General features: G+C 26.4%; 1 protein-coding gene and 1 pseudogene across 1 annotated transcript; one reads left to right on the forward strand and one right to left on the reverse strand.

Annotated features, from left to right (window-relative positions):
- The first annotated feature begins 4,175 nt into the window (after positions 1–4,175).
- LOC112694148 lies at positions 4,176–9,112 on the forward strand (annotated as a pseudogene).
- A 4,759-nt stretch (positions 9,113–13,871) lies between these two features.
- On the reverse strand, positions 13,872–17,843 carry LOC112694156 (acidic leucine-rich nuclear phosphoprotein 32 family member A). The gene is made up of 7 exons (XM_025569544.1): positions 17,305–17,843; positions 15,797–15,940; positions 15,601–15,720; positions 15,404–15,519; positions 15,261–15,337; positions 14,967–15,200; positions 13,872–14,188 (listed from the first exon to the last, which is right to left on the reverse strand). Exons 1-7 carry the CDS (start codon positions 17,350–17,352, stop codon positions 14,133–14,135), a joined length of 795 nt encoding a protein of 264 aa, XP_025425329.1. The 5' UTR covers positions 17,353–17,843; the 3' UTR covers positions 13,872–14,132.
- Positions 17,844–21,328: the final 3,485 nt, after the last annotated feature.

The following is a 21,328-nucleotide window of genomic DNA, read 5'->3' on the forward strand; positions in this document are numbered from 1 at the left end:
AACATCAACTCTTGGTTTTTCTAAAAATGTAATTTTTGGTATAATTAAGACATTTAAAACTCTAAGATCTGAAGATGAATTTAAGAAAATTTGGGAATAAATAAAAATATTTGCTGAAGAAAATGACATGTGGTTACTAACTCCGTTAACTGGTGTATATATTTTGTGATTTTGATAATTTGTTTTATGTTTTTTAACCTAAATAATACATACAAAATATAAGATCAAAGCATCACAGAAGAGAGTCAACTAGCCTTCATGACTATGTATTAACAGCTACCACGACGGCAGAAAATGATTCATATTCGTCATTAGCAAATTATGTAGAAAGTTATTGGAAAACTTATACATATTTTTTTACTATGAACAGTGTTATTTTCAATCTTAAATATAGATTTTCTGATTAAAGCTTGGCCATGGCCAGTTCGGTTGTAGTTAATTTTGTAAATTACATCTGATTCAATGAAGTTTATTCATCATTATAAGGTAATTTGGTAATACCATGTATATAAATACATTTTAATTGTATAAGAGATTAATGATAAATAATTAATTAATTATAATAATTATAATTACAGGAATTATTACCATAGGCGCAACTAGAAGCCAAACACTGGGGGTGCTAAAATTATGTAGAGGACACAGACCCGTGGGGGCTATGCCCCCACACCCCCAAATACCATATTTAAATCTTATAATTACTATAACCATTCTTAAATGAACCATAAAAACATGGCACACAATATTTAAGTATACTAACAGTAATATACCTGATATTACATATATTATATTATTTAGGCGATACAAATAAAAAAATCTATTTTATAATTTGTTAAAATTATTATGTATTAATAATATAATTTAAAATTTTTAGCAGTTACTTTTATAAGGTACATTTTATAACTAAATATATAATTCAAAATTCTTACATGTCATACTAATATTATTTTTCTTTTAGTAGTTGAATATTTTTCTAGTATTTCTGATGAAGTAATTTTATTAACAATATCTCTTTCAATATTCAATATTGATAAATCTGTGAAACGCTGTTGCTTCATACTTGCCCTTAGCCAGTTTTTTAGACGACGCATTGAGGAAAAGCTTCTTTCACAAGTAGCAGAACTCACCGGAATTGTAAGAGCAACTTGTAACATTTTATACATGTTTGGAATTGTGGACTCCTTACAAATATCTTTAGTAACATCATGATTATAATTGGAAGGTAAGCAGTTCTTTATAACAGCATTTCCGCTTTCAACAAATTCAAATTGATATTCATAACAACCTTAAATTAAAATTAATTTATTTATTATTATTAGTACATAACAAAAATCACTTGCATTGAAATATAACACACTTTATAATGATTTATGAAGTATTGACTCTTTTCATAGTCCATTTCCATAAAACAATCAATCTAACTAGCCATTTCAAGACTTTCATCTGAAAATCTGAATTTTAGGTTATTGATAATAGTGTCAATTATAGGAAAGTAAACTGAGCGCCTCCAATACACTTCTACTGAATCTGTAGCATTAATTTGATCATCCTGTTCAGCATCTGTTGTTGTTTCCAAATGCAATTCCCTTAAATGAATCGGTTGTGCTCTTATACGTTTTGATCCTTTATAATCATTAACAATAATTTAATATTTGCTCAATAAATAATTTTAATTACATATAAATTTAATACAAATAATATTTTATTATTTATTAAATTTATATTATAGGTTACAGTTAAAAAACTTCACATGAGAAAACAAAATATATTTTATTACAACCGTCAACCGTACAGTAATGGGTTTAGAAAATGACAATGATCAACGAGTAGAACGTATACGGTATACAGTATTGAGTATACATTCTAATATGATTTTTGATAAACAAATAGCTAATTCGTGGAACAGCCGAACAATGACATTTGGCAATTTATCGAATAAACTACAGTGACAGTATTCTATAAATAAACTACTGGTTTTATCCATTTATCACTTATCTGTTATCTAACCCTCATATTTTTAAATTATATCAATTGATTACTGCTAACCACGATTTTAGATATACATATTTAATCGTGCTGCTAATTTATTATCTATGACTGCTACGATATTGTCGATATTAATATATTATATCACGTAATATTTGATATAACGTATAACTATAATCATCACAAACAATTTGTGTTTCTGCTAAAAACGACAAATAAAAATAACTTGCGTAAAATGAATAAAATTATGTTTTTCACGCGATTTTACAATTTATGGTGTTTTTGAACTGGGGGTGCTAAATTAAAGTCTGGGGGTGCTGAAGCACCCCCAAGCACCCCCCTAGTTGCGCCTATGATTACTACATACTTCAAAGAATAGCTTAAAAGCAGAAATTAGAGTGGCATTTAACCTTTAAATAGTAAAAAAAAAGATTTCAATACAAATGATGTCAAAGAAGTCGAAAAGCGTTAGTTAGATAAAGTGGCTTTATCTATTCTTATAAGTTCAGACACCTGTGAAAGGCCGTTCTCTTCATTGAGACGAATAAAACATTGGCTAAGATCTTCCATGGCCCATGATCGATTTACAAATTTATCTATTTTAAATATTAAGAGAGATGTAACCAACAAATTAGACGAAAATGAAATTGTAAATAAATTGGTTGAAAAAAATAGAAAAATATTGTTAATTTAATTAGGCTTTATAATAAAAATTTAATAGCTATGAACTGTATATTTCATTGATTATATATGTATATCCTTATTATTCGTGTTTATTTAGGTAGCTAGTTTGTAAGTAATAAGTGACTAGGTAAGTAACAAAATTTTACTTCGAAATAAACTATTAACAACTATGGGTAAGGTCGTAAGGACTTCTAATTTATATAAATATAAATGTTAATGTTGATAATCAATATTGGGGGTGTGGGGACGGGTCGCTGGTATTATTAAAATTCAGCCCACCTAGAAATTGAACTCTAGTTGCGCCTATGTCTACACTATATATGTTTTTCGGTTTCCGTTGATTGTTAAAATATCGGTAGTTGTTATTGTAATCGTGTTCCCCGGGCTTCTTCATTTCGTTCGTATACGTTCACTAGTTTTCGGCAACCGATAAAACGCATAGTGTGATCCGGCACTGAAAGGAAAGATAAAAACAATTGCATATCCCGCGTATTCGTACACTTAATCAGTTAAATCAGTTATAAAAGTGTTCAAGGAAATGCCGTAGAGGAAGCTCAAGTATTTACCCCAATGGTAATACAAGTGCCTCCGCAAACATAATTTTTTTATTAATGATATTGTCTGAGCGTAATTTTACAGTAGCAGCTCTATAAATTCGTATTTTCATTCCTTAACGGAGTTTAGAAAAATAACATTTGAAATATTTTTTTATTTCTATAAAGTAGTAAAACATTGCTACTTTATGAATATTTTATAGGAATGCATTGAAAATCCAATAATTGGTTCCACAGTTAAACGTAATGTAATTTTTTTCAAGAAGAACCACGTTTACAGTTACGCATAATGGATATTATAATAAATTAGAATAAAATAATAAAACAATGCGCGTAGCTTGGAGTAATAAAATGTATGTATTAAATGACCGGTTTCGAATTAAAAATTCATCATGAAGTATATACAAAGTCAATAACATTGCGATTGAATATGAAACAATACAGTAAGGAATATATTTAAATATGTGATCATTTTATATAGAGATAATTTATGAAATTATTTAATTCATTTTTTATAAACAATTAAATAATTAAAAAATAAACATAAATATTTATTAATTTAGCTTTTTTTATCCAATTTATATAATAATAATCAATAAAAATGCTTTTATATGTAGTGATTAAAAGCTGAAATCGGTAAGACTCAGGAATATAAAAGTTTTTTAAACAAATATTTAGACTATTCTGACACAAATAATTGTATCGCATGTCATTAAGGTGAATAGGTATGGTCTTTAAAATAAATGCAACTAATTGGCCACTTAGTTTTCTCTTAGATACCTATTCTCCTTTATTTCTGTACTTCACGGTTTATATAAATATCCTAGCAATATGTTTCGATTGATTTAGTTTCTCGTTAATGTATATTTATTTGATTATTAATCTTTTTGTCCACATTTGTAAGTTGATCTTATTTTCCACTATTAATTTAAGTGGATCAATTAAAGCAAAATGGATTACAATGTAAGTATTAATTATTATATTTTATTATACAGGTTACAATATAAGGTACTGATTATATTTAAATAAGGAATGCAATCATTCGACAAAGCGACTATCGGCAAAGCTTTAATAAAAATGATTGTTGTTGACTATCAGCCTTTATAAATTATAGAAAACGTTGGTATTATAGAGTATACCAAGATTTTACAGCCATTGTATTCCCTTCCAAGTAGGAAATTACTTACGATTAAATTATTACCTGATGAATATAATATCATAGTCTCTAAACTAAAAATTATGTTTAAATCCATTGATTACGTGTAAATTACAATTGACATGTGGACGTCTGATTCAAATAAGGCTTATATAACTGTAACGTGTCATTTTATATTCGAAGACGACTTATATTCAACAGTTCTTGCCACTAGAGAAGTACATGTAACACATACCGGAGAAAATATTGCTGCTGTGCTATCAAATATTTTTAATGAGTGGTATATAACTTCTAAAATTGTAACAATAGTATCGGATAACGGATCAAACATTAAAAACGCAATTAATCAGCATCTTCTCAAGTACCACTATCTTTGCGTAGCATACATATTAAATTTAAGTGTGAAAGAAGCTATTTCAACTAATACTGAACTGCATAATGTATTAAAAACGTGTAAAATTATCGTAAGACATTTAAAACATAGCACTTCCGCTAATGAAAAATTAAAGAGTTATCGAAATAAAATGGGCCTACTAGAACTTAAAGTTAAGCAAGACATATCTACGATATGGTTACAGTCCCTGTTTTTGTTCTAAGCTTGTTTTTGTTGACTTAAGTGATTCTGAATTTATATTAGAGCTTTTTAATTTATATGAACTTAAGAGATACTGAAACATTAGTTATTTCTTTACATTGTTGGTAATATTACTCCTTCGTATAAATATATTTGTAAGTTATTCCATATTTCATCCTTTCATTTATATTTATTTTTTTACTGTGTATTGAAATACTATTTCACTTTGTAATAGCATAACAATTTAATAATACATGGTCTACAAATTTCCTATATTATATGAAAATAGTTGTTGGTTGTGATAAAGCCTTTAGTATTTTTATTTGTTAGTCATATTGTAACTTAAATCTTATACTTATTTTTTTGTATTCTATTCGATTACTCATATTTTTATTTTATAATAATTTAATACAATTTATTATTTAGAGTATTGATGAAGATGATATAGAAAACCTACGTTTGGCTGCTCTTATGTCAATTAAGAGAAAATCTAATGTTCCAAGTATTACATTAAGCAGTACATTTGGAGAAATTTGTGAAAGAAAATTCAGCACTACTTCATCGGGGCCGGCTGCTTTCCTTGGTTTGGCACTCTTTAATATATTTGTTACTTCTTCTTTCATTATATCGTATCTGTCATCTATTTTGATGCTACTTTCTTATACGAATATTGTAATTTGAATAAAAGTTAAAAACTATTATATAGGTAATATAATAAATTGTACATGCTCTCTCTTATAGATGTAATTCTGCATGTAAGCAATATTCATATATTTTATTGAATATTTATCAATAAGATAATACTTATCTATGTTCAGATGATGGCGATGTCTTATCCCTAGGGAATAACGATGAAGATCTGGACGAACTAAACAAATTAATAGATATTATGAATGCTGAAGTTAATGAAGAAGATGTTGAAACATCAAAAAAAGTTAAGAAAAGTAAAAAACAAAATAATAAAAATACGAATGAAAAAAGTACGAAGCCGAAAATAAAAAATAAATCAAATATGAAAGTTGATGAACCAAATGGTATAAATCAACCAATGGTTATTAAAATGTTAACACCTCTAACTAATCCACCCGAAGAAAAATTAGAATCAATTAAAAATTTAGAGGAAATAAGAAACTCTCTAGCACAATGCATTATATTAAATTCTCCTGTTCCCTTAAAATCACCATCACCACGTAAAACAAAGAAGTCAATAACTCCTTACAGTAAACTTCGAAAAAGATCACCATCAAGATCTTCCAGAAGATTATCACCTTTAAAAGAAAAAAATCATTCTCCGAGGGGATATTCTCCTTTAAAGTCGCGATATCCCTATCGTTCACGATCCCCAAGGAGAAGTCACAGGTCTTTATTACGAGATATTTCGCTAACAAGAAGACGACTGTCTCCATTAAGGAGAAGAAGTAGATCTCCACTTAAGATCAAATCGAGATCATCTATAATTAGAACTGATGTTAGAAGAAGATCACCTATTCCAGTAAAGAAAGAAATTAGATCAAGACCTGTATCTCATAATGTTCGCCGTAAAGATAATAAAATCTTAGGTATTGAATACTTGAAGAGAAAGGAAAAAATCAAACCTGTGGATAAACAAATAGATTCTAGGTTAATAAATCCTGGACATGATGATATTAATGATTTGCTCATTGTTCAAGGTTTGTAAACATATTTTTGTAAATATTAACTATGTATGATTTTTATATTATTATTTTTGGTAATATTGTATTCATTTTTTATTTTTAGAGGATAGATTTAACTATCACATTGGCGAAAAAAATAAAACAACGGTTGTAGAATCTGAAACTTTAGAAATATCTAGTGATGATAATAAAGAATTTATTGAAGAAAAAGATGAAGGAATTCAAGAAAAGCAGCAAATATATGATAAAAAAGTAACTATACAACATGATGATCTTGTTGATCTAAGAACAGAGTTAAAAAGAAGAAGAGCCCTTCGTTTAAAAACGGTAAAATTCAGACTATATTTGATATATTTGATAAATTAATATTTCAAAAACAATTAATTTTCTCATTAAAATTTTAGATTCAATTAAAAGTTATGAAAAAACCCAAATCGTTTAATCCTGCCCGGTTATTACAGTCTGCAATTAGTGATATTGTAAGATCAAGGTAATACTTAAGTTACAATAATTGTAATTAAAAAATTCTTTACATTTAATCATTCTATATTTAGTGTAATTTTTAAAAAATGTTAAAAGTGAGTTTAAAAATACTAATTTTTAATTTAATATTTATTGAAATAATTTTATAAATTAAAATGTAATGCATGGACACTTTTTTGACTGAGTGTATGTATTATATATTTATATAATATTAATATATTGTAGAAATATATATTGTATTAATAATTACTGACCACAATATATAGTTAGTGTCAACAATTATAATTTAACGTTCCAAATTAGTTGTGTATATATACTCGTATGTATACATTAGTGATGGGCATATTCGGATTCAAGAAATCCAAATTTCATGGATTATCCGAACTATACGGATTATTCAATTTAATTTTGCTGTTCAATTACTCATTTTTATATTTACATAAATTTAACTTATCTTCAGAAAATTTTATTCAATAACCATTTTAAGGTTATGCAGTTAAGATAAGTTAATTGGGTATTCAGTCATGATATCACTGTAAGTCATAGAGGTATGAAGTAAACTCGACAATTTAGTAAATTATAATTTTGGTAACTAATAATACATTATAAAAACTGTTAAAATAATGATAAGTAAATTTAAATTCATAAAATATAATATTAATTTTATGTTACAATAAAGTTAAATAATTAATTTTATTAGAAATTAAAAATAATTATAAGTTATATAAAAAGCAAATTCATAAATCCGAATAATCCGGATACTTCGGCAAATTCCTGATAAGAATTTGATTCAAATCCGGATTTGAATATCCGGATATCCGGATAATTCAGGTATTCGGATTTCATACCCATCCTAGTATACATACAAATAAATAACTCCCACAGTAAAAAAGGCCAACCTTCCAGAACATATTCACTCATCACTCAGCAACTGTCAAGAATCCTCAAATTCCCTCATCGAATTCATCAACTTAGCAAAATTATTAACCTATATTTAAACCAAAACAATGTATATATAATTTAACCTATAATGTAACTTTACAAATTACATACCTATGTAAAAAAAATTCTTCTTGTAATTTCCAATGGCCTATGTTGCCGAGTGTTATTCAAATAAAAAAAAATAAAATAAATACTATAAAATTATTGTACAACATATTTTTAAACATATGGTTAATTTTACTAATTTGTCAAGTTTTTATAGTTAAACTAATACGTAATTAATGTTTTTCAGCAGTTCAAATGAAGTAAAGATAAACAAACATTTAAAATTCCAGAAATAAATACTAAAACCGAAGGTATACATAAATGTTTTTATTGATTTATAAAATACATAATGTATATAAAGTATTTTAATTTGCATAAGAATTATTATTTATAAATATTTGATGCAGGCTAATTTTTTAAATTGAACCATAATGTTCATATTTTGTGAAATATAGCATGGTTAAATAGAAAAAATTTAACCTTGTGTGTATATATAAGTATTATTGTAAACTTATGTATCTTATATTTATGTAATTTTAAATACATTTAATTTAATATTACAATAAAAAACATTTTTAGGAAATTTAGATGACCGAAGAGTTATTGTGATGAATAGAGATTCTAAGACTAGAAGTGACTTAAGCATTTTACATCCAGAAGGTAAATTTTTTTCTTATATACAATTTGTAAAGTGAAATTATTTATTGTAATAGTCTTTCATTTTTAAATTCTTAATGTTTTCCAATAATTTTTTTGATACTTTCTCAATTTATTTAATATATTAATTTAGAGCAGGTTCAACTATCGTATTAGTATTAACATAATTTGAAAAAAAATAGTTTATAATATGTTTCTTTTTATTTATGTTTATTTAGGTCGAGAAGCTTATGACAGTGAAGGAGAATCTTATACAAATGTCAAAATACAAAAAGCCAAATTAAATAAAGTTCCTATACATTTGAGAACAGTCAATAGTGGTAACACAATTCAAAAAGAATTTAAGAAAATCAAAAAACCTATCTTATGGCCGTGAATACTTATTTATGATAACAAGATATCTATATAAAAAATGTGTATATTTTAAGTAATTTAATATAAATTATAAAATTGACTGACTTATGTTAAATTAGTCCACCTCACCGCCCCTATTGCCGTCCTTTTATACGAACATCTAATGAAGTATGATCAGTTAATTTTTCGAATACTGATGTTTATTTTTAATGATAAAAATTTATCATATCCATAAAACCAATGTTTCCATTTGGATTGAGAATGCGAGTATAATAAAATAAAATAACAACTACTCGTATAAATTTTTCTATATTAGAAATGAATATAACAGTTTGTAACATAATTATTAATAGGTAAAGTCGTATGGACTTCTAATTTATATAAATGTAAATGTTAATGTTGATATTCAGTATTGGGGGTGTGGGGACGAAGTCCCCACGAGTCGCTGGTATCGTTAAAATTCAGCCCACCCAGAAATTGAACTTCAGTTGCGCCTATGGTAGGGGTGGTATGGGATTCACCCCCCCACTGTTAAAATTAAAGCTAATAAATAAATAAATAAATAAATAGATAATAATAAAAATAATTGTTACTTAAATATTTCAAACACCACCTCCATAAATAATTTTTAACTACAGTACAATAAATATAGAGACATAAGTTGTTTCCGTCTTTAAAACTGTCGTTATCAAAAATCGACCACATTTTGTCACAATTTTAAAACATACATAAAAGCAATAATGGTCATTTACTAAATAAAAGTTTTTGTCAATAGTTTTTTGTTTACAAAAAAAAAAAAAAAAAACATTAAAATATAACCAATTAATAGAACTTAAAACAGAAACAAAAACAAAACATATAATTAATTAGTTAGTTAAATGGAAAAATTCAGGAGAAGACAAACTAAGGAGGGAATAAAATATCCTAAAACTTGATTGAATTCCCAGCTCACATTCCGACTTCAACATAAATATTGTATAAATGTTATAGAAAATACATAACAACTCTATTAAAATATTAAGAGGTAAAATCAAGTTAAATATAAAATATTGTCACCATTTAAATTTATTGTTTTTATACTTAATGGACTTTTTCTTATCGGAAATTCTTTCAGCGCCATTGACTAACCACTTCCCAATCTGAAACGCTGAAAATCTGAAATAAACTAATAATAAAAAGTAAGTACTAAATTACAATATTTGGTTACAAAAAAGAAAAACTCCATATCAATCAATTTGATCCCTAATCAAAAAATCTGCTTAATACTTATGGTACAGATATAGGAGTATGTATACAAAAAGTGTTAATAGGAAAAAAAAATTTTTGTAGGTACGAGTTCAAGCTATTTAAAATAATTGAAGAGTTGTTTCATTAAATTTAATTAAATTGAGATTTTAATATCTAAATAAAGAAGAATATAATAATTTGGTTTTTGTATTTGGTACAAGGACAGTGGTAAATAATATAAATATCAAAGGATACATAATTATTTTTTTCTATAAATACTTTTTCGGGGTAATATGTTTTTTTTGTCAACACTTTGTCAGTAGTAAATTAACATTAAATTCGTGTTAGATAAATTGAGACAATATATAAAAATTATTATTTTTTTTTGATTTTTTTTTTGCTTTATAATTTTCTTAACTATAACAATTAAAAAAAAAAAAAAATTGATGTTACAATTTAATTTTTTTTTAATAAAATGTTCGATTGTAAGTGTAATTTATATTACTAATAGCTTACACTTTGTACCAGTATCATTAATTTTCTCATCAAATTTTAAGGTATTTAATTAAATTTTGTGATTTGTTTTCATTTAAATCAAGCAAGATTAGTAATATTATACTTTGACCATAACAGAACACTAAATTATTGATTTATAATTATGTAAACCAAATATTATAACAGTATTATAAATCCAGATAATTTAGGTAATATGTAAGTGGTAAAAGGAAATAAAGTGATTTTGTTTACTCAAAAGTTGTATTTTTCATGACATATATCACTTAAAGAATTTAAAAAATAATTCCTACCAGATTAGAATTACTGTTTACGATTTAAATTTTTATTTCAAGTCCAATTCATATGGGTTGAACATAGCGATACATAACATGACTATGCATTATAACATTTGTCTATGTTGATTTTCATACTGACCCATTCAACATCACACCAACACTGACTGATTCAGTATAAATAGGCAACTAAATTCCATTGTCATTTCTCAATAAGATTCTAAAAAAAAAAAATATTTAAGTTTAATCATACATTATTTTATGCAACTAAAATATGAATTGTCAATAAAATATTAATTTCTAATAATATTGTTGAAGGGGCCAGCAGTGATCAGTAATATTACACGATCCTTGTATACTTCTTTTGTTTTAATTATAATATTTATCCTTTATTTATTTATTCAATTTATGTTTGTATGAGTATGTGTATTTAATAATAATATATAATAGTAAAGAAGAAAATTTGGTAACTTAAGTTTTCTTTATTATTACAATTTTAGTGTTTGTACTTTTGCCGGTCCTTAATTACCTAATGCATTTATCAGCTGTATGTGGATTACAAACATTTGACAGAAAATTGTTGATGACGTTCCATGTTAAACCACTATGAATTGGGCTATATTCATACCAGAATATAATACAATAAAAAAATAAGAAATCATTGAATAAAATTAAATATTTTATGTTTGTATGTATATATATATATATATATATATATTTATTTTTTACAAATATATTGAAAAAATTAAAATGAATAGTTATCTTTTATGCTGTAAAAGAAGCATATTAGTTTTACTTTACAAATTTAAAGCAAAAGTTAAACAGAAGTAACATAAATAAGAAGTTTAACAATGTGTACCTACAAACATTGATTCATATATGTATATAAATATAAATTTTAATATTAAAGATAGTATATGCGTACAAACAATATATAAATACAATACAATTTACGTTAAACATGTACAACTGAAGATTGCAACCAAATGCATTAAAAAATAGTGTTTTATAAATATATATTTTAATCTAATATAAATATTTTATTTTTTTCTACCAAAATATAAGTTAAACTAAAACCTTTATAACAACAACAAAATGATTCAGCAAATATCGATAAATAAGTGATAATTAATAATAAAATAATATGATGTGCTTGCAAGGTTTATGACACATTCATTCTCTTATGACTTGAATTTTGCAATATTGTTTATAGATTAAACTATAATAAAAAGAACTACTTACATTTAAGCATAATACCAAAACAAAAATATAACTTCATGAATAAATTATCTGGTTTAGAAGTGACATATTTGTAAAATACTATAGGTAAACAGTTACATACATTGTCATTCTAAATACCCCCTAAACATTAATCAAAATAAAATTTTCATTAAAAAATTATTTTAACATTTCAATTACAATGTTTATTTTTGAAAACATGATCAACAATTTTAGTAAAGTAACAGTTTAGAAAACATAATATTTAAACTACACATACAGAAGTAACATTATTACAACATTCAAATCATTAAGGAACATTTCGCACCTATATTTTATTTGAATATTCTAAGATAGTAGACACTTTCACATTTATAATAAATTTATTTTGTAGAGGTTGTATTAGAAAATGGTCTTTGGCTAATATTTTTTTTTCTCACAAAAGATCAATTTACTAAAATATAACTATTTCATTGAGCCTTTAAAAAAAAAATATTGAAATAAGTGAATAAAATGCTATACATATAGATAAGATTAATATAAAAATAATTATTTACACTCGGGACACCAAGATTTTCTTTTTTTTTTGATATTAAATGTAATAAACATCATTTATTTTAATTTAATATACAATATAATTCATTCTCAGGGCGTAAGAAAAAGAGTATAAAAAAATAATATTACATAGTCAGTGTATAATAGATGGTGAAACACAATATATACTATTACTTAATAACATTAGTAGAAATTTTGCAGTAAAATAATTAACTAAATTTCTAACCTTTCATATTATGTAGTCATAGTTCTTCAAATATATGAAAGTTACCAAATTAAAGGATTGAAAATAATGGTATCACAACATATATTATTGCCAAAAAACTACCAATAATTAATTTGGTATACTAAAATACTACTATTAAAAACAGTAATACACTATTTATTTTGGGAAACTTAAAAATACAGAATAAAATCAAATACAGTATTAAAATAATTAAATTTTACAATGAATTATAAATGCATGTAATTTTAATATGGTTTACTTTTATGAAACAGTTGTTTTTGAATACATTGACATCATTCTTAAATCCTTCTTGATTATTCTTAAACAATATTAGCAGTACCAATATATTAATTTAAAAATCTAATATAAATTGTGTTATTACATGAATTGAAAAAACGTTCATTAATAAAGCATCGAGTGAAATAAAATTATTCCACTTCCCAGTAAATGTTAATTTTTAAATACTCAAAAATTCTTATACCCTGTAAAACTAAGAAGTTTATTACTTTGAGAATTTTATTACATTATATTTATTTATAATTGTTATTTTATTAAATTCATACTGCCAAAAAAAAAAAAAAATCAGTCCCATGGAGCAAAAAAATTAAAATTATAATAGTTTAAAACTTAAAATACTTAGTTGTGACTAAACAAAAATATATATATTTTTTGAAACACATGAATATCTTATTTTTTGGTCTTTGAACACAAATTAAATTATAACATGGTCAACAAATTTTTCCATACTTTTAAAAAAATATACTTCCTTAACAGTTAAGATATAAATAATGTTGACCATGAAAATTCAAAATATCTTGCTTAGCAAGTCTAAAATCAAAGCTTAGTATGTATGAATATAATGGCATATAATTTCAAAATAAATTAAAATATTTGTGTAGTACAACATTAAAATGTCTAATAGAACAATTTACAAAAAAAAAAAAAAATTAATAGTTATAATAAAAAAATTATGTGTGGGACACATACATACAATTTGTTCCACTCAACATAACAGTAATTAAAATAATTTACTCAGTAGATTCATCATCCAGTTTCCTTTTTTTCCCTCTAGTATCTTGTGATTCTGTAAATTGAATTTAAATTTATAATAAATATAATATTCATCATATATAATTATTAAGGATTAAATATTATAAACACAATAACTAAGTGTTAAAATAAATAACAGTGTCAATGATATTTGATTATTATTTTAATATTGGCTTCATATTTTAAATACTAATTGCATTAAGCAATAGATACCATTAGTAACAATATACTGTGTAAAGCTTATGAAAGCACAATGATAAGTAAGATATTTTAAAAATGAAATGATTTTTATTAAATTACATCTAATAATCACTTTTTACTGTAATTTGACTATTTTATTTGTAAAATTATAAAGGATAATTTACCCCAACTCTAAATTTAGATAATGTAACTATACTAATTATTTAATACATTACTGTTTTATATTATTTTTAGATGAAATACTAAATTTATATAAATGTAGTATAATAATATAACTATTAAACTGTAAATTGAATGACTTATTATATTTAGAATCCCGAAAAAAAAGAAAAATTTGATGTAATATGTAAGTCAAAATGTCATAAAAATAAACAAACACTAACAAATTTATACATCTAGTTAATTATTCTATTCTAGAAGTTGAAAAATAGTCTATGGTGCAATATCACAAGATCAATATCAAAAAGAAACAAATATCACCATTATCACAAAAATAATTATTGATTTAATGTTTGCGCATCAATCATCATTCTGAAATTTTTTTGTTCATACTTAAACAAATATTGGATAAAACAAAATTATATTCATAATGAATTTACATAAATGCCTACCATTAGCAGTGCTATCATCTGCTTCGCCAGCATCATCATCACTCTCATCACTGGAATCTTGATCAACACCATCTTCTTCATCTAATACATAATCATTTCCTTCGCTTTCTTCATCAATATTATCTTTTAACATTTCTTCCAAACCTACTTCACCAGCTTCATATACTTGATCATCCGAGTCATAATCGTCACTATCATCATCATCTTCTTCACCATCACCTTCTTCTACTTCAGCTAAAATATGAAATTTTAAAATTAACACTTTCCTACTCATATTATTTAGTAATATTTTACCTTCTGATTCTGAACCATCCTCCTCGTCATCATCACTATCAGAATCTGATTCATCTTTACCATTAAGGAGAGAATCTCTAAAATTGTAAATATTTTAATTTAATTAAGAAACCTATGAACATGAAGTAACTAATAAATCATACCCATCTAAACATCTGAGGGTTTTTGAGAACTTTTCTAAAACGAATTCTTTATACCCTTCTTGTTTGGTTACTTCATTACTAGATAAATCCAAAAACTTGAGACGTTCTAATGATTTCTACAAATAAAATTTCAGTTAACAATTGAAATATAGTACAATATATTTTTAAGAATAAGTATTAATTTTATTACTAATTACCAATGGTTCAATAGCTTCAAAGTCTTTCAATTTATTTTGGCAGAGATTCAATGATTTAAGTTTGATACAACCGCTCAAATTTTGCAGACTATTTGAAATTCGATTTTCACTGACATCCAACTAAAAAAACAATAATAAAGGATATATAATTATCATCAATAATGTACTTATCATCATTATTAATTTTATAACTTACGTATAAAAGTAAAGGCAACTTTGGAAAACCTTTTAAACTAGTTAAACCAACATTAATTAAGCTCAGACTACGTAACCCAACATATTCATCTGTAAGGCCAACTATTGCAGTGCTACGACAATCATCCAAAATCAATTGATCTATCTAAAATAATTAGACATTTTTTTTTAAATATAGCAATAAAATGTATGTATCATATTTATACAAAAATCTATAAATCATGTAATAAAGTTGTATTAGAGTTTTACAATTAAAACCAAAAATGTATACATACATAGAATAAACCTCTAGTCATTATGACATAAATCAAAAAAAAATTAGGAATTTAAAAATCATGGTTTTATTTTAAAAGAATTTAGCACTTGTTTTTAAACAGTAATTTAAAATTAAAATGGAATTCTATATTTGATTATTATATAAATTATACATCTACCTATTGTTTATAATTTTAATACAATAATAGTGTTTAATGAAGAACATTATTTAAATTAAATTAGAAAATTAATAGATTTATTTTTAACCATAAACAAGATCATTAATAATTAAAGGTAATATTTATGTTAAATATGTATAAAAATAAGAACTAGATTAAAAAAAAAAAATTATGGATGGAAAGAGTTGTACAAAAAGATCTTAGGTACATTTTATTGATTTGTATGTAAACTTTGATTCGAAAATTCATAATTCATATCTTCACCACAAGAAAAATGGGATACAAGACTAAAAGTAGCCAAGGATTCGTTGAAATTAAACAAATATTAATATTATATTTTTAATTTGAATCGATAGCCATTGTATAAAAATACAAAATATTTTCTGGATATTAAATATGATGGAATAATAACAATCAAGAAAAAACACGGTGACGATGTATTTAAAATTTAAACATGGCCGCCGGCCAAATACCCCCCTACCGCCCACCCATATAATCCAATGCGGTGTACACATATACGCGCACGCACGAACTTTATACGCAATCGCACATATACACACACACACACACCTGTCCATCCAATCGTTTTCATCGTTATATCGATAGCTCAATTAAAACCGTCGCAGCGAAGTCGCTAAGATATGAAAACGGCGGCGATATGTAATAACAAACTGCGTAAGATGGACGGTTAGGCTGACACGAGAATGGAATATGATTTTAAGTTCGGTAGGGGGGGGGGCAAGAACAAATATAATAAATAATATAAAATATTAAAAATATGAAAAATGATCAAATAAGAGAAAAAAGTAAATACATAAAATAATCAATAATATCTTGGACACGCTGTGTTTAATTGTACATCATATCGTGAGCAGACATCCCGACGTGTGAATTTTAAGTCAAGGAATGTTGTTAAAATTACTGGTAGAAACGTGCAGTCCAACGGTTCGGCATGTCGCGATGGATTACACGAGCACGCCGGTCGACGTTCGAAAGCGCGCGCGTATTCCAGATTCGAAAAACAGGAATAGGAAAAATATCAAACCGAAATAATTCGACGTTTGTTCTATATTACCTCTTCAGGTTTGCGACCTCTCTTTTCTAGTTCGATTCTCTTCTCCATGTCAATATTATTTTCGTCCGTCGTGGCGGCGGGAGGTACGTACAAGATGCGCAAAGCGTGCGGGGCGCTCTGGTAAAACGGGATGACTGCTGCGATCGTAGACGTTCGTACGGAAAAGAAAATTTCGAAAAACGAATAAAAATAAAAACAAAACCCGTGAACACACGACGCGATCCGGAAGGAAATTCAACGACGGGTGTTGCGTACTCGGTGTTGCTGAAGCTGCTGCTGTGTATGACAAGCCGATTGGGACGCGTTCGGATTGATGGAAATAGCTAAGAAAAGATGGAGGAGCAAAATAACGAGACGAGATGCAGGACGGCCGCTGATCGAGAAAAATGTTGTATACCCGTGAGGACAAACAACTGTGGTGGAACACGACGTTCACTTGTCACTCACATTAACACAAATACACGCACGACGCGCACCACACACACACTATACACACGGTCGCGGGCGCAGGCGTACAAGCTGATTTGTTCGGTGTGCACACGCACACACACCGCCGTATGGTACAGTGTGTACGCCGGAAACTGCGGCAACCGTGCACATTGAGGGTCGGTCGTGGTCACACTCGTGGTTAACCGAGGCGCGTTGAGTAATATTACACTATGCCGAGGCGACTTGATTATCACTATTTTTCCAACACCCGTTGCCGGTTTTGTTGCATTTGGTGATATCGACGACGAATTTTACTATCTTTACCGTCGCATTGGTATTTTTCGATGGAATCCTCGTTTATCATGTTCGCACCGATCGTGCTGTACTCAAATAACAATCTGTCATTAAGTAATTGTAACTCACTGCTTCGTTACCGTAAAATGGGTTGAACAGGAACGATTTTGGAAGTTTTTTGATAATAAAAACGACAATTTTTAAGGTAGATTTATTCTGAAAAGTGTTTTAGATAGATTACACTCAGACGCCTTTTTTTTTAATATAAAATTTTTAGTTTAGGTCTGTTAGTTTTTTTTAAATTTTTTTTTTTAAACGTGTTCCTATTTCCCCATTAATGGGGTGAACCGGAACATAGTTAAGATTTTCCCAATTTTTCTTATTCTAATAAACTGGTGATAGATTGGAACACATTTTATTTTTTTAAAAAAGGTTATATGACATAAGTACCTACTTTGTTGATTTCCAAAAAAAATGATGTTAATATACATAGTAGGTACCTACTTAATTAATTAAAAACAAATTAAAATAATAACATATCACATCAGGTTTATTTAAAACAACTTAATTATTTTCATTTATTTTTAAACAACTGAATACATAATATTTAACAATTTATATTAAAACCAATTTTATAAGTCTATTTACTTTTTAAATATTATAATAACAAATTAAATTAAACCATACTGTATGTTTTTACATTTCTTTTTTAATAGATAACTTAATAAATATTATAATTATAGGTAATTAATAACGAATTAAATTAAAACAAATTGTATAAGTTTTTTCATTTATATTTTAAATATTTCAATAAATATTATACTAACAACTTAGACTAAAACAAATTTTACAGGTAACTCTTAATTTCTTTTAAGTTTTTCATTTACATTTTTATAGGTAAGTTGGTAGTCATCTAAATAGGTAGGCACCCACCAATAATTTACCATTCACTATAATTTACATCAAACATCATTTGCCTTCTTCTTTGAAGATTAGGATGGTTTAATTAAAACCCCTATAATATATTTTTTATCTATCCAACATTTGTCTTCTGGATCAGGAAAAATAAAATTTTTTTCTGAATTCCACTTTATAGGACTGTATATTATAAATGATGCTTATACCTCAGATTTTTTTTATTTCTAATACAGTATCAATGAATAAAACATTTTTTGATGAATTCTGTCTTGATCTAGAATAATAGGAAAAATCTACAACAATCCAATCATTTTCCTTGAGTTTTAAATTTTTACCATATGGATATACTTTTTCTATTTTTTTTTTTCCATTTTTCAATGTTGTGTCTATACTATTTTTGTCACTTTCATATGCATCTTTCAAACTGTTGACTGAACTATCATAATTTTTCATAAGATCATTAATGATTGCTTCTAGATCATCAACCTCTTTCATTTGCATTTGTTCCTCTTCGTCAGAACTGGAAATTTGTTGGTCTTCCATTTCGAAAATTTCCAACACTTTTACCTGGCTGAATGTCTAACCGCTGTCTCTTTTGTCTTGTCTTATTTGTACCTTTTGAATAACGAATTTCTTTTAAAATTGAAATTAATGATGTACTCAAAATTGTAGTGTTTTCACTATAGTTTTCAACTATTTCTGATGGTAAACAATTCAATACATTATCTCTATTCAAAGGAATGATACCACATTTTTAAAATCCTAACAGGATATTATTAATTTGATTTGTTTTTATGAGTTGTTTCATCACATTTAGAAGTCTAGGAAATTCTGACTTGGGGATAGCTGTTTCAGTTTTTCCAGCTCCAATTTTCCAAATTGTCAAGATTTTGCGCCATGCAATTTTTAATGGATGAAAAAAATGACACATCCAATGGTTGAGTAAGGTGCGTACAGTTTGACGATAAAAATACAAATGCGATGTTATGCTTTCAACAAGCTTTTATTCCTAATATAGTCAAGTGTGAAGACAAATTATCTCCTATCAATATTTTTTTGTCTGGTTTATTTTTAAAATATGGAATCACTGTTTTAAGAAGCCAATCTTCAAAATAGTTAGAGTCAAACCACCCAGACTTGCTTCTATTAAACTTTGAATTTTTGGGATCACCAACAATCCAAGGTGTATACATGTGTAAAGCTTTGTATACTATGTATAGGAGAAGAAGTTCTCCATTGCCTGTACAAGAAAACATTTCAGATGTACATGATTTACTATGGTTTATGACCCTTTTAAGATACTTGCGACTGCATTTAGAAATAACTTTTATCCTTCCTGGGTCATCACTTAAGTTTGTTTCGTTATAGTTTAATATGTTACATGGTGGAATATTAGTTAATGAATGTTCTAGATTATTAAAATATTCATTTATATCTTCTTTAGATACTTGTGTATGTGAATGTTTTATATTCTGACATAGCCTTTGCAAAAGCATATCTCTACGACGTCTTAAGAAACACATTGCAAAATCAATACCAGGCATGTTATATTTAAATTTTTTTATGTTAGTACCTTTGGTGTCTAAATAAGATTCTACAATAAATCTAAGGTCAAATGTAGTTAATGGATAACCCCATAGCGAACATGTTATAAAACATTCAACAATTAATCGCTCTACATTTTTAGACAATATAGTTTGGCCGCCTTGTGGTTTCATATTTTTACCAGGAATTCATTAAATTTATTATGCCTGTGCAATACTGTCACAAGTATACCATATATCTTGGAACAGTCACGAAACGACATACCTGATGTTTTGTCCTTAAGTGCCGAATTTATTTGGTCATCAGTGTACTTTGCCAACAATTTTTATGTGACTGTTCTCTGATATGTACATGGAATTTTGAAAATAAAGGTACATACTAAAATACAAATAATATAATTAGGTTCCTACTTGTTATGCACTTAGTCTATAGCAATTATATAGGTAGATAATAGACATTTTTAATAAATGTTGTGCTTATTGAAATTTGTTAATATTTTCGTGTGTTTCTGTTTACCCCATGTATGACACAGATTAGTAGTATCGGACTTTGAAGCATATTTTATACTCAAAAAAATATTATGAATTCCATTGTGATTATGCGAAACATAATTAAAATATGTCTATTAACTATTAATAATCGTAAAACTTCCTTACCTTAACTACGTAGTTGATTTTCCTACGAAGCTTTTCGGATACTTAAATTTCACAAAAAAAAAAGATAATGATAATAGCTTATCAGTGATAACAAAATTATGCTATACCATAGATAAGAGATAAATAGAACGCGTACTCTCTGTAGTAGTTATGAAACAGTCACACTAGTGCTAAAAACAGAT

This window comes from Sipha flava, unplaced genomic scaffold, assembly GCF_003268045.1.
Source record: "Sipha flava isolate LNK unplaced genomic scaffold, YSA_version1 124_pilon_pilon, whole genome shotgun sequence".
In the NCBI taxonomy this organism is placed as follows: Eukaryota; Metazoa; Arthropoda; class Insecta; order Hemiptera; family Aphididae; genus Sipha; species Sipha flava.

Excerpts from the sequence above, each read along its gene's own strand:
- LOC112694156 (XM_025569544.1), bottom strand. The coding sequence starts at position 17,352 with ATGGAGAAGAGAATCGAACTAGAAAAGAGAGGTCGCAAACCTGAAGAG. Across the intron at positions 15,520-15,600 it reads TTGAAGCTATTGAACCATTG|AAATCATTAGAACGTCTCAA; the intron begins GTAATTAGTAAT and ends TTTTATTTGTAG. Across the intron at positions 15,338-15,403 it reads ACCCTCAGATGTTTAGATGG|AGATTCTCTCCTTAATGGTA; the intron begins GTATGATTTATT and ends TTACAATTTTAG.